This window comes from Myripristis murdjan, chromosome 2 (assembly GCF_902150065.1).
Source record: "Myripristis murdjan chromosome 2, fMyrMur1.1, whole genome shotgun sequence".
In the NCBI taxonomy this organism is placed as follows: Eukaryota; Metazoa; Chordata; class Actinopteri; order Holocentriformes; family Holocentridae; genus Myripristis; species Myripristis murdjan.
In genome coordinates this window covers 13,144,377-13,159,304 of record NC_043981.1, presented here as the reverse complement: position 1 = coordinate 13,159,304, position 14,928 = coordinate 13,144,377, and the positions used below count along the sequence as shown (strand labels likewise).

At 40.9% G+C, this 14,928-nt stretch overlaps 1 protein-coding gene across 2 annotated transcripts in view; it reads right to left on the bottom strand.

Moving 5' to 3' along the window:
* The window catches only part of LOC115374279 (E3 ubiquitin-protein ligase Midline-1-like), a 66,313-nt gene that overhangs the window by 11,795 nt on the left and 39,590 nt on the right, over positions 1-14,928 (bottom strand). For both annotated transcript variants that reach the window (XM_030073143.1, XM_030073137.1), the window contains exons 3-4: positions 7,096-7,191; positions 1,612-1,719 (exon numbers count right to left, since the gene is read on the bottom strand). In XM_030073143.1, coding sequence (XP_029929003.1) covers positions 1,612-1,719; positions 7,096-7,191 — 204 coding nt within the window. The remainder of the gene's footprint in view (positions 1-1,611; positions 1,720-7,095; positions 7,192-14,928) is intronic.

Sequence of the window (14,928 nt, the reverse complement as noted above, 5' to 3'; positions counted from 1 at the left end):
ACACCTGATATCAAACAGTTTCTCATGCTTGGAAAGCTTAGCATGCCAGAGCCAACCAAGGTCAAACCGCAGTCTGGACTGACGCTCATATTCAGATCGGTGGTTTGACCAAGACATTTGCATTAAATGAGATTAAATGCCACAAGAGACCATTGCTGTTGCTGAATTGTCTCCTCTTATCTATGATCCTAGGGCAAGTAAATCCAGGCTTTTCACTTTTTTTTGCCCCTCTCCCTATGTAGAGAGATTTAAAGAGACAGATTGAGGTCGGTGGCTGGATTGAGGTCAAAAGGGACATTTCACGGGCGCTTTTGGCCATAGAGAACCCAAAAAAGCCTAATTTCATTGGAATCTGTGAGATGTGTAATATCACTATTGTGTGCACCATGAATAAATCCAGCCTATTAATATGAAATCAGATTCATTATCTGATCATTATATACTTGAGCATGGACTTCAACCTCCAGATTTCAGAGGTTTAAGCCCAGGAAGTCAGAAAGAAAGGCAGAGGTATCACTTGAACGACCGAGAGCAGCAAAATTGGTTTCTGAGAAAAATCAAGATACCCCCTGATTATACTGACTAGGAATTTGTCACTCTGCAAAAATGCAATTTGCAGATTTTTTTTTTTTTCATTTAGTTTGCCTAAAAAAAAAAAACTATCTCAGTAAGCATCGACGTATTTTCAGTCTCTCTTTCCTCTCTGTTGGTTCTCTCAAAAGCTAATAAATTACAGAGTGGAAAAAAAAGATTATTCTGAAAAAAAATCCTCAGATAGTTCCAAGTCTCATTAGAGTCAGTTTTCAAAAAAATATGACATTAGGGTTTAGAGTCCAAATGAATTCGCCCTCCCATATGCTCTGGGATCTTCTTTGGGCAGTCAGGCTGTTTCCCCCGTCTGTTCGTAATGTGTGGAAGGGTTTGCTTTTTAGGCAGTTTAACAGTCTGTGCGCAATATGTTAAATAAGGATCAGGGCAGCTGGCTTCTGTGAGGTTTTGCACTCGACTTGAAATACAGTATGATGGTAGCTTTGAGGGCTGTTATGATTAACTTCAATATACAGTTTATTAACCATGCATTATATTGAGTTTTACCTCATTTGCATAATACATTGAGTCTACTGAATATAGCTGAAATGATTTTTTTTTTCTTTTAAAATTTTGTTTAATGCATATTACACCGTGAGAGGGGCATATTTTACATTTTCAAACAGTATGAGCCATATTGTGACTAAAGTATCAGTTCTAGTTTTTAACAGATGGAAGGAAGTAAAGCATTTCCCAGAATGAAGGGATGTTGCAAATTAGTAGCTGCAGAAATATGGTTAAATTATGTAACGATAAACCAAATTTATAATGTTGGTCATGGTAAACTTTCATTGTTGTGTGAATGTATGGAATGACAAGTGAGAAAGTGATAGTTTTTAAACGAAATGACCCAGAATTTATCATTATTCATTGTATTTATTCAAAATGCATACACTGATTTTTGCAGTGTTCAGAGGGAAGATAAAAAGGAGGGTTTGAAGTGCATGGAGGGGAAATATCAGAACAACACTCGAGACTAAATGGACATCTTTATCACACCTCGCCTGCTTGTGTTCATCCTACCTTTCCCTCCTTGATCTTGGTGCCAATGATCTGCCTCCTCTGCTGAATAATGTCAATCAGAATGTCACATTCCTCCAAAAGCTTCCCCTCCTGGCGGGATGCGTTCACCTGAGAACCAAACCGAGTGTTAGATGAACAAAGGGACTGACGAATAGATGAAAACGGGGAGTGATGTTTATTGGATCCAGATCATGTCAACCAGAAATGCCTGATTTTCCTCAGATAAATGCCTCCAGACCTCCAGAGAGGAGGCGCGTACCTGAGGAAGATCAGACATTTGTGGATGTTTTGCCTCTTGCCAGCTTGATCTTAACATAAAGAGAAGGTGAAAACACACACAAGTCAGGAGCCCATTGGGTCTAAGTGGGCAGGAGAAATAGTATTCCCAAGGCGGTCATTTTGCCCAGCTGCAGTATGTCCTTGTGTTGTGCACCAGGATAGATCCAAATGCTGAAAATCAGACATACATTCATAATTTTACTGCTTATTTGAGTCCCAATCCTGAATCTATGAAATGTACCAATGCTGCAGGGCTCTTTGTGAAAAAAAAAAGGGCAAATGGCATTCAACTCCATTCTGCCTGTCTGTTTAACTCACTACGCAGTTGGAGGCTTTACAGCTCGAACAAGCTATAAAAGTATGTTCAAGTCCAATTTTACGACCACAGGTCCTACCATAATGTGTAATTTCTCATTGTGTTCATTTCCTAGTGGTCCTTTCAGCACCTTATGAAGTGTTTTCTTGCTGAGGCAGAGCGATAGCAGAGGGAGCCATGAAACAGAGGAGTGTTGCCAGGCTAATGAGAGATTGCACGGCCTCTCTCTAACACACACACACACACACACACACACACGCACACACATGTTGAAGGGTGTTTTAATAATAATAATATGTTGGGGAGTCATTTGCCTTTCCACGACCGAGCCAAGCAAGGCTGGAAAGGGCTTCCGCTGTATCCATATTGCCCAATCTGTCCCCATACAACAGTTACGCGATTTCTCTAGCATCTTGTCGCCAAAAGAAACAATTTGCCACCTGGGTTACTTCACAGCGCTGATATGAAACACGTCGAGATGGCCCTGGAAATAACTTCCAAGCTCCGCTGTAGAGACGGGCTGTTGCATCGCGAGTGCATCTGTCTTTTCAGCACGGTTAATTGGTGTCTGCAACCCCAGCGTTAAAGCTCTCAGGTGGCTTGGAATATAAAATTAAATCAAGTGTCTGCTGTTTACTCTGCAAAAAATCTTTTATTTATCTTACCTCTGTGTTAATGATATTTTACGGCCTAATGAATGCACTTGGTTGTTTACACTGAACGCATGCCATAATGGTCATTTAGCTCTGGGCCTGGATTTAATAACACAGCCTCACCATTTTTTGGTGACATTAACTCTGGAATGTAAAATACATGTTATGAACTCAAATTATGTGACTATTATGGTCCTCCACCGCAAATTGGATTATGTGACAATACCGCAAATTGGATTATGTGACAATAGCGCTAATTGGATTATGTGAGAATAGTTGGAATTGGGCACCCGCTCCTCATGTGGGAAAGGTTCAGCGGCAGTCTAGGCAATTAAAACAGCTTTGGTTAAGGCTAGGGTTAAGGTTAAGAAATTAAGACTTTAGCCAAGATTAAGATTAAGGTTAGGGTTAGAATTTGGTCTTGGATAAATAAGAAAACTTCAGGTAAAATAATAAAACTTCACTCGCATTAGAAAACTTCTCGGTATGGGTTGGGAGGTGATCCAAGGTTAGAGGAGCTGAAGCAAAGGTCAGGACTCTTCCGCCATGCTGACCTTAATGCCAGTACTTTCTACCACACTATTCCTTGTGCTTGTCTCTAGTTTTGGCAACAAATCAATTTGTGGTAGCAGAACTGATATTTCTCACTTTATTGTGCATGTGCTTTTGTATACATGTATACCTGCTCATTCACAAACTAACATTGAGATTCGTCTGAAAAACTGCTGACAAATCTGTCCTCCCAGTTCAGTGCATCTGTGCCTATCGTGGCCGGGCATTTTTATAGTGTAAAGCAACGCTTAAAGCCCCTCAGCCTTTAGTTTTCAAAGCCAGATGGAACGGCAACCTCTTTGAAACCCAGATCTAAGATACAAGGAGTCTTAGTCTGAGTCCACACCAAAAAGCCACTGTTGAAGTCAGGGCTTTCAGTCTCCATCAGTAAATTTTGTTTGTTTTGCTGCACGGCTTCGTGTGCCAGTGGCTCGAGGCTGATTTCCAGCGACTTATAAACAAGAATTGAAATTCATCATGGATCTTGTTCCCTGAAATGAACTCCACACTGGCCAGCTCCAGGTTATGGCTGAGCGGGAGCTGGCACCTCGCAGGCCTCTGCAGACATTGATCAGATTTCTGGTTCCTGTTCACTGGTCACTAGGTTGAGTCTAACGCTTCTAATCACTGAAAAGATCAATCCAAAATGTATGTCGTATTCACCGAACCTGTCCATTTCATCTGATTGTACCAGGAATGTGGGTTTATCTTGGCAGAGGCTGTCGCTCATTTTCCCTCCAGATATCTGAATCGTTTTCTGTGTCATTTCATGGTCATCCAAGAACTCAATGCGAATGAAGATTGTCAGATATCGCTCATCTCTGTGAATCAACCTCCCCCACATACGCACACGCACACACATACACACACACAGGCCTCACACACACAACAACGGTGGTCAGCTCGTTTTCAAATCCAAGCGCTGAGTACATTTTCCTCAGAATTCAACAAAGTCTTGCCTGTTTACTTGCTTCTGAAAAATGTACACACACGTTTCAACCGCGATTTGTCATGTTTTTTTTTTTTTACAAAGACGTGGTGCATCTAATGGCTGTAGGCAGAGCCCTTTGGAGCAAGTGATTAACATGACAGATCACACTCTGGCAGGGACATTAAGTGATTCATTTAACCCTCTCCGACACACACGTACACACAACGCTCAAGCCTCCAGGATTTGAAAACTTCCAGAAGGGCACAGCAACAAAACTTTCTCAGGAACTTAGACTTAACAGGCTTAAAATATTCAGTGGCATTTGCAAATGCACAGCACTCGCGCCTGTTTCTGCAGCCTGATGTCACAGATGTAGAAGTGACTGCCCTTGCTCTAGTTTCTGCTAATAAGACTAGTGAACCCTCTCCGACTCCCTTAGTGAGTGCCAACAGGAAAAACAGCATTTTTTTTTCCTTTGAGTGGCTTGGATTTATGTTTTTTTATGTTTTTGCTGCTGCTAATAAACAGCCCAACTTCCTCGGATCACCTCTCCTTGACTTACTGGTGCACCACAGTTTATTAATTTGCAAATACTGCTGTGTTTTTTCATTTGCACAGTTTTATGATGAACACGGGGTGCTGTATCTTTCAACATGTGAAAGTCGTGCGTTCGTGAGTAGGGACACCTTGACAAAAGTTGTTTTCAGTTCGTTTTCCTGTTTAAATTTTTACAAAGCGACAAAAAACACGCAGACACATGTATGTGCACGCATGTATGTGCACATTATCCAGCCTGCAGAGCATCTTGAGTCTGGAGGATGTCACACAATCTCGGCAAATCTCAGCACATACCTCCTGAAGAGCTCAGGAATGGATTAATCTGGTGTAAAATATTCAGCAAGCTCTGCCAAAAGCACGCCAAGCTGAGTGAGCGCTGCGACCTTGCACTTCTCAGCGCCGTCACGTTGGCCTCTCTCCTCGGCGGCTGCATGTGCACAGCAAAGTTTGCACGTCAAGAAGGCATCTTCACTTACCCGAAGGTTAATTTTCACCTCATTATTATCAGTTTGTCATCGCCGAGTTAAATCACTGTTTGTGTGTGTTTTGCACCGATGCATCATGAATGCTGATACGCATGCACGCACACACACACACTGTTGTCACTACTGTACATTCCTCAAGTTATTTTAGGGGTTTAGAGTGTGTTGTAAAAACCGTGCAGTACACACGGTCACTGACCATAACGCACCATGAAAAAATAGGTCAAGTATTTTTTGCCGTGTCCTTGTGCATCTTTTATTTATTTCTCATTTCTCAAGAGAATTGTTGACTTTTTTGCAGTTCTGTACAGTAGGAAGACCAAAACAAAAGCACTAAGGCAAGATTTTTTCTTTATTTCTTTTTTTAAAATTCTTATTATTATTTTTTTGTGTGTGTGTGCATAAAATATGTACTAGGAAAACCCACAGAATGGATAAATAAATAAATAAATAAATAAATAAATATATATATAAAAACTTAATTTATACTACTACTACTACTACTACTATGGCTAATAATAATAATAATAATAATAATAATAATAATATTTTTAAACTTGTGTGATGTCTTGCTCTCATGGCCACACGAGTGCATGTACAGAAAAATGCACAGACATACAATAATGCAGACATCATTTTTACTCTGCAGCGATATCCTAAATCTCCTCAATAAATCTCAATCCTCTTTCCTTTCAGTTTGCGACGGCCCTGCCAGGCACAGAGATTGTTCTCCATCATTTCTAAACTAAGATGTCACTGCCTTTTAACCCTGTGGCGTTGCTGTATTTAAAGCTTCTTAGTGGGCCAGCGTAACGTGAACAGACAGGCTTAGTGCAGAATTGCCTTCACTGGAACATCCAAATACCCACAGACACACAGAGATGCAGATACACACACAGGGTCTTATTATCCCAGCAACAGCATGCTAAAGCAGCGTAAACTGATTAGGCAAAACCAGACATTTAGCAATTGAAAAAGCCATCTAATGCTTGCTGTGTTATACATAATGTACACAAATCTGTAAGCGATTTCAAATTAATTTCCGTTGCATCCGCTGCAAATGAGGCTTTTGTGCAGCTGACTCAATTATTCATACGTTGAAACACACAAGTTAAACTTTCTGCTGGATTTGCTTTATAAAATATAAAACTTAAATGTTCAGATTGTTGAACTGCAACTGTTGCTGCAGTTCATTTGTTCACATCTCAAATGTACTATAAATGTAATGTAACACAAAAAGTAGTTGTTATTACCAATCAAATAAGTCCTATTAATCTGAACGAACAGCGGTTAAATTAACTGCAGCTTTGCAGATTAATTTGTTCATCTTCATCTTCTGGAATTTTACACAAAAGGGGAAAAAAAAAATCAGTTTGTTTTTTTTTAGTCAGTTTTTTTTTTTTTTTAATATTTAAAGATTTTGGTCTCTATCATAGGAGATGATTCACATCACAAAGATAAAACACAATAAAACATAATAGATAATAGAATAATGCCCTTTTTTAAGTAAATGTGTGCTGAGCAGAAAACAAAATTCAAAATTAAGCAGCAGAAAGTAGTAGAAGTGACACAATTAAAATCTCTGAAAGTGTGTTAATATGTATTTGAGATATTACAAATAGTATTTTGATAAAAATCAGGTCGCATCTGATGATTATTCAAAGCAAATAACAATGTGGGTCAGTGGTTCCCTCGGGGGCTGCTGGGACTCACCTCTACATGCTGACAGGTCTGGATCAGTTTCCCCATAAGCGACTCCAGCTCGTTGTTCCTTTTGATCAAACTGCTCAGGTTGGAGTCCAGGGCTTGCTGCAGCGAAACACAGAGAAAAAACAGAAAAACAAACCAAAGTGTGAATGCAAAGGAGCAGAGGCTGAAGGCAGAGCCGTAAATCAAAAAGAGGATGAGACGCAAAAAAAGTGCAACAGATCCCCCCCTCCACCCAACACCACCACCGCCACCACCAGCACTTCCACAAGCACGAACGAAGAAGTTGTATGACCGCCTCGGGCAGGCACCGCATCAAAAAACAAACTTACAAAACAAGTGGAAAACGAGCATATTCTGCAATACAATGCAAAGCACTGACAAAACGAGCAGGAAATGTTTGATGCTGCATCTCCACTGCAGATTCAGTAAAGCATACGGAGGGGTTAAAATGTTTTCCTTTCTCTTTCTCTTCCCAAGAATCTTCCACTGCTGCTTTTCCAGGTAAGTTTAGTGTCCACGTACCTCCGGACGCTGGGGATGCCCCTCATCCCTGTACTGCCTCCTCATCCTGCCCGTACGAGCCTGGCGACCAAGGATCCTACACTAGGAGAGGATGTGACTGGGAGAGCCACTCCACTGAGCACCAAGCCATGCGCAAACCCGGCCAAGCGGCAAATTAGGCATCAAAAGCTTTCCCTATGAGAGCACGCACCGTTCTCGACTAACGAACCGGCAAACAGGTGACAGTACGTCAGCGCGGGCTGTCCCCTGCTTTTTCCCCCAGTTTTCCCTTCCCCCTTTTTCCTTTCCCCTCTTTTGCTCCCTTTTATCCGCTGGGTCTCTTTTACTTCCAAGACTGTCATATAATTGCCAAACGGAGCGTGCTAAGCCGCACTGAGCCTGCGTCCGCACTGTCCCGCTCACAACTGTTTTCCAGATGATTTTTAAGCTCCCATCTGACAAAACGGAGAATTTTCCCGGCACATCTGGAAACCGGTGGAGCGCAGCAAATGTCAAAGACACCTACATGCTGTCTTCACGTCAAAATCACAGTTTTATTAACTAAATTTATAGGCTTGGGACGGTTTCTTTTTTGTTTATACTGCAAATCATGAGCACTGAGCCCCATACGAACAAAATCAGCTAGTTGGATATGCTAAATTGGTCAAATAATTGTTCAGCCACTTTTGAGTGGCAGTGTGAACAAAGCCCTGTTTTGATGCTGTGTTGGGGATTAAAAGGAGCTGCCCAGAGGGAATACTGAATAAACAAAAGACAAGGGAGAACAGAGATAGAGATGGTGGGATTTGGGACAGATATAGGACTGTATGTGTGTGTGTGCATGCATATATGCATCTGTGCAGTAGCGGCAGCGGGGGCTTAATGGATGGCCTTAATACGGCGATGATGCACCACAGAAAAAGCAGCATAAAGGTCTGCAGGGAGAGGAAGATGACGCTATTATCATCAACAGAGATAAAAATAACAGAAAACATCTCAAGGATGATGAGGCGGAAAAAACGCTGTGATCGTGATGATAAGTCAGCTGCCGCGTCATGTTTGGATCACTTAGCCTTTAAACACACACAAACGGGTGCACTCATATCTGCACACACACACATGGACGGAGAACAAGGCTGGGCGATAAGAACAAAACTAAATAGCAGGATTATTGGTGGAAATAGCAAGAAATAGAACAGCTAGATAAGTTCAGACCTCTCTATTTAAAATCAGAAAAAGGCAACCCTTATGCCATATCACCATATTACAATATCCAAAATCCCACACCAGGTCTAGCGTCATATCATAGTATTGATATAATATCCATATGAGGGGTTTATAAGGGAAAAAACAGTATCTCCAGTTCTAGGCCTATTCATTTTGATAAGCCATTTTTTTCCTCCCAGAGAATATCATATATCATTTTAATAAAAATCATACCAGGATAGCTGATCCCGGCTTTTGCAGAAAATGTTTGGATATTGGGTGTGCAAAGAATCTCATTTGTAGCATTACATGCATACGTCAAGTCGGTGCATTTTCTTTTTCTTTCTTTCTTTCTTTCTTGCAAACAAACATGTACAACAAAGAGAAGTAACCACAACAACTAGTATCGACATCAGACTGATTTAAAAACCTGAAAACACGCCATCACACTCACGTTTGAGCATTGTGCTAGCGGTGTGCATGCATATTGTATGTGGGTGAGATTTTCTTTAGGGTGTATTTCCATTTATTTGGCATTTCCGCCGGACTCGCAGGATTTGGAGGGGGTTGAGTCACATGTACACAGTCGGTGTTGCCCACTGGTATTAAGGTCACTGGAATTAAACTGGAAAAGTCCCCCGGTCTTTCTGCCTGCCTGTCTGTCAGGTTGATCATCTGTCTATCATCCTGCCTGTCTGTCAGTCTGTGTGTTTATCTGTCTTCCTGCCGCCTGCCAGTCTGGTGTTTTCCCCGTAAGCGTCTTTGTAGTCAATTAATCTATTCTGAGCAGAGTTTGTTAAGCTGCACTGGTTTGGATATACAGTGTGTAAGTGGACCTTTATCCAACTTTTTAATTTGAATTTTTGGACTTTTCCATATAAATTAATATACAAAATACTGTACTTATTCAAATCAGGGACACTTACACATCATAAAGAAAACTGATGAGGTGAATACAAGCACACAAACATTTACCCTTATTGATTTCTCATGTCAAACCTATATCAGTTACAAACAAGGTGATGTAAATAAAGAGAAATCAACAAGTAAGGATTTTTTAGATTTGAGACAATGTGAGTTGTGCAAAAGGAGCTGTTACTCAATATCAGGTAGACTCCCGAAAATTTTTCTGCTGCTCACATCAGTCTTGGGTGATCTGATCACAAGTGGACAGCTGAGGCAGACTGCAGCTCCCACCTGGCGTTATCATGCATCTCAGCCACGTCTCCAGTGACTCGTGATCGGATTAAACCTCAGACACATCAGTATTATTATTCTTTCCTTTCTGTTTCTTCATTTGAGTTTTTGGCACCTCACTCCAACTCCCTCCTATCCCCTCTTCCTGCTCCCTTCCCTGCGATCTTTATCTCCCTCATGTTCCCCATCCGTCTTACTCCTTATCTCTGAGCCATCGACAAAGCAGTTGTGCCGAACCCCTTTAATGTTAGGATTACCCGACAAAGACGTCGCCATCTCGTCACGAAAACTTTCATATTCAGTCCACTCTATCAAACACTCCTTCCTGGCCTGATGCATCTCTGGCCAAATCAGAAGGCGGTTGACAGATTGGATGTCAGTGCATACCTTTACATTCTGTGTAAATTCATGATATCCTTTCTCTTTAAAATGATGGATGATGGATATTACATGAAAACACATCTTTAACTTGCAGATCTGGCTCTGGTGCTGACTTTGACTTATAGGTGGTGAACAAAATGCATGGTAAACTCTGACCTACACTTCATCAGTATACTGAATATTTTGGTCTTTACCAAAAGCACCATGAATATAATCCTACAGAATGTCTATATTTTCCATAGATTTCTCTCTGGGCAAAAATAATTGAAAATGTGCCTCGAACCACGTGGCACAAAACCCCCCCTTTGAAACCAGTGCAAATGGCACACCCGCCAAATTAGTAGACAAGTAATGCCTGTCAGTGCTATTGTATCACCAAATGACAGTGTGGTCAGACTGTAAACTGTAGGGGGACATTTAGCAGTGCAGCAAATTCCTCTGAGTTTCAATTGTGGGAGAAAGGCGGCTTAGCAAGATCGCTTGAAATGTAAATACACTTCTAAAAATAAGTTGACTTTTCCTGAAGTGTGGTCAGCTGACTGTTGGAGGCAGTTTCTTCAAAAGGAAGCTGTTTCCGTCCACAGCATCTGCTCCTAATCAGTAGAAAGCTGCGGCACACTAAGATCTTAAGTCTCTCAGAGCTTCTTCCTATGTCGTTCAGTGCAAATCCATTCACTGAAACCAAGGCGAATTTTGCATTTTTTTGCACCTTTTCTCCTCTAATGTCTCCATAACTTTAGCCTATACATTGCATGACTACGCTTTGTCATTTTCTGTGATTTCTGCAAAAATGAGCAGATCACCTTGTTACCCTTAAGCAGACATGCACACATCACATACAATATGGCACACTGCAACTCTGGCACACATGTAGGCAACTCACTTCAAAAGTTCAACCCATTCCTTTTCCCCCAATGCTTATGTATGTGTGTGTGAGATGAAGGGGGATAAAAAAACTCAGATGAGGATGAAGACAGGTGCAAAAAGAGAGCAAAGGCGCACAGTTGCAAGAGAGAGAGAGAGGGAGAGAGAGAGGCCGAGATTAAGATGAAAAGCAGAGCCACACAGATGAGAAAGGCGATGACACAGAGACAGGTACAAAGATAGTGAGAAAGAAAGATACGTCTACTCCCGAAGCGTTAGCCTTGACTGGAAAGCACAACAGAAAAAATAAAAAGAAATACTGCAAAGGGAGGAGAAATTGCGGAAAATTGGGATGGAGTGTTTGTGTGTGTGTGTGTGTGTGTGTGTGTGTGTGTGTAGCTGAAACACTCTGACTCAGAGCGCCTTCAGCGAGAGGAACGTACAGAAAGAAAATGAGATAAACTGTGAGAAATTGAAGTGAAGATAGGGAGTGCAACATAATCCTATAGGTTTTGGTGCAAACTGTTACTATATTTTAAAGCTGCATCTCCCCTCCAGCCAGTATATACTTCATACCACACAACAACCTACACTTCTGAATCAAATGAACCCTTCTCCGGACCGCTGAAGCTTTAGTATACATGCTTTCATACTGTCGTTATGGTCAAGCCTCATGGCAAGAGCAGCGGCTGAAAGAGAAAAAGGAGGCGAAAGCAGCAAAAACGCCCGGAGAGACTCACATCCATGTCAACCATCACCAAACTGCACACGCCTCACTGGCAGTAAAAAAAAAGAGCATTGTAACATGGCTGCTGAAGATACTTTTAGCATTGGTTGGTTTGTTAAAACTGTGTATCATGTATGTCATCGCGTCAGTGTACTGCTCTAAATGCTAATCAACCTCATGTAAATCTTAATGTAGATGACCATAACAACTATAATCTAATGGCTGCACTGCATAATGCATCATGTTAAAACCATTACTGAGGCTGAATAATGTTAACAAAAACAGCATCTCCTGGAAATAGTGCAAAAATAGTGCAGGCGGAAAATGTGTATTTTCAGACCACACTGCCCCCTAAATTAATTAACTCTCTGTATTAAAAAAAAAAAAAAAAAAAAAAAAAAAAAATATATATATATATATATATATATATACACACACACACACACACACACACACACACACACACACATATATATATATATATATAATAATAATAATAATAATAATAATAATAATTATTATTATTATTATTATTATTATTATTATTTTATTACTGTTTGACAAGTGCCATGATATAAGGGCTGTAATGTGGGCTGGATCTATGCACAGGCAGTCTAGGCACATGCAAAGAGCCTCATGGCCACTAGGGGGATCAGACAGTGTGGTGATAAAAAACATAAAATCCAATCTAAAACTTGATTTCATCATTTATACATCAATTTATCAATTTAGAGAAAGCATCTGTCAGTGTAAGTTTTCCATTTAAACAGCTAAATATCAATCAATTAAATGTGATGTAATGTATTTTAATGAAATGTGCAACACAGAGCTATACTTTCCACTATAAATAAACAACTAACAAATTGCACATTGCTATGGTGCTCCAGGTGGCTGCTAGGGTGTTGTTAGGCGGTTGCTATGGTGTTGTGGATGGTTGTGAGGCGGTTGCTGTGTGGATGGCTGTTAGGTTGTTGCTAGGTGGTTGCTGTGGGTTATGAATATCGATATGTGCATAATGAGCTTAAAAAATACAGTTAGCCTTATTAATCAAATGTGATGTATTGAATTGGACGATTTTATGTGACTGTGGGTGCTTCATAATCCAAAGTATAGTGTTTTGGCAGTTAAAGTGGATGGGACTGACTATGCAAACAGTAGGACTGGATGTGAAACTTAGGTTGTCACACACACAATGGCAGTCAACTTTATCCTCAAGTTTTTTGGGCTTTTTTTTTTCTCTCCTCAGACCCAGACCCCGAAGACCTTAAAAGCTATTTCCAACTGCCTTCTCCCATCAATTTCCTGTGACGGGGGTAATTTTATCTCTGAAAAAGGATGGGTGTTCCCACAATAACCTCCTCGGCTCTTATCAGACACGCCACCACTGCCACTGAAAAAAAGGGGAACTATTCCAATCATCTGATATTCTCTTTCCTGTGCCGAATGGGGGTATCTCAAATTCCAGCAGATCAGGGCCAAAAGTGATATGCATGAAATAGTCTGGAAAATCTGACCAAAAAGTTGCAACTTGTCAGACTCCAGAACAGACTCAAAAATGGAAAAAAAAAAAAAAAGAGTAATATCCTAGGGGAGGAAAAAAAAAAACGAGTGCCGCAAGTGTTTTTCTTGAAGTACTTCAAACAAGATTCAAAAGTTTTACCCCAATCTGGATTATCTTACTCTGACCCTGGCTTGTGTGCATGTACCTCGATCCCCATTCCCTGGTAAAAAAAAAAAAAAAAAAAAAGTTTCCCAAAAGTTCTATGAATTCCAAATAAAACATGTCTGGTATAAACATTAAACAGCGGGTGAGTTGCTTTGCACAGTAAATATCTTAAACGAAGGCCTCATTTTAATCTCCTGCCTTGTTTCTGTCACTTGTTAAGATGTTAAAAGACTAACCATTAACCACAAAGTCTAAACCTTTCCTAATGTTCGACTCAATTCAGTGGAGCAGCCATGAATGCTCTTGCTTAGTTAGTTAGTTACACTGTGTAAGACAAGTTCAAAGTAATGTAGGACTTTCTCTAAGTTAATCATTTATCTTAGAGATAAGCGAAGCCCTTCGTTCTCTTTACCTTAAAACTGGATAACAGCGCTGTGAACACCCAAAGCTTAACACCAGGAACTAATTACCATTGGTCAAAATCACACAAGTGTAACATATTGGGTGTTAAAATATATTTTAAACAGGGTTCATTTTGTACCATTAACATTTTAACACAGTTATCGTAGTGTTTCCTTACCATGCTGTGATAAACTGTGATGAAAAAAGAGTAAACTTTATTGAACTGATGTGAACAGAAGAGGACTGAAGCAAAAGGCGACCCAAGCCTTGAGGCAGTCCGAGGTCCGCCCTCCTCTTCCTCAGTAGGTCAAGTTCCCACCCCGACACTTGTCACTTTGAAACAGCATCTAGTCTGAGATCAAGGCAACCCATCCGCAAAAACAAACCAAGCCAAAAAAAAAAAACAAAAATAAAATAAAATGAAATGAAATAAAATGGTTAAGTTTACCTGTGTTCTCGGAAGGGTCTTGTCTGCAACACATTTAACCTTGATGCTCGTTTTTCTCACACTTTTTTCCGCCATTATTGCTGCTGCTGTCGCTTCCCTGCACTGCGGCCGCTCGCCTCACCTTGGCAGCCACACTCACCGCGAGCTCACCGCCGGCCACGCCCACGACAAATTGTATACACCCCAAAAAAAGCCCTGATCATCATTAAAAAAACACATATTTAGTGTGACCACAGGATGCCCCTGTGCTGTAAAACCCCCGCCCTGGCCAAATGCTCTTAGTGTTGGGAGGTCAGCCCGGGGCTAACGGGGTTTTAACCTGTGGCCTGTATCAAAGGCACGGCATGTGCCAGCTGGCTGACGTGAGGCTTTGCGGGGCTTGACAGAAGGTCAAATCCACTCTAACATGCCCTCGTTCACCAGAAAAGCCAAAGGTTAGGGTTA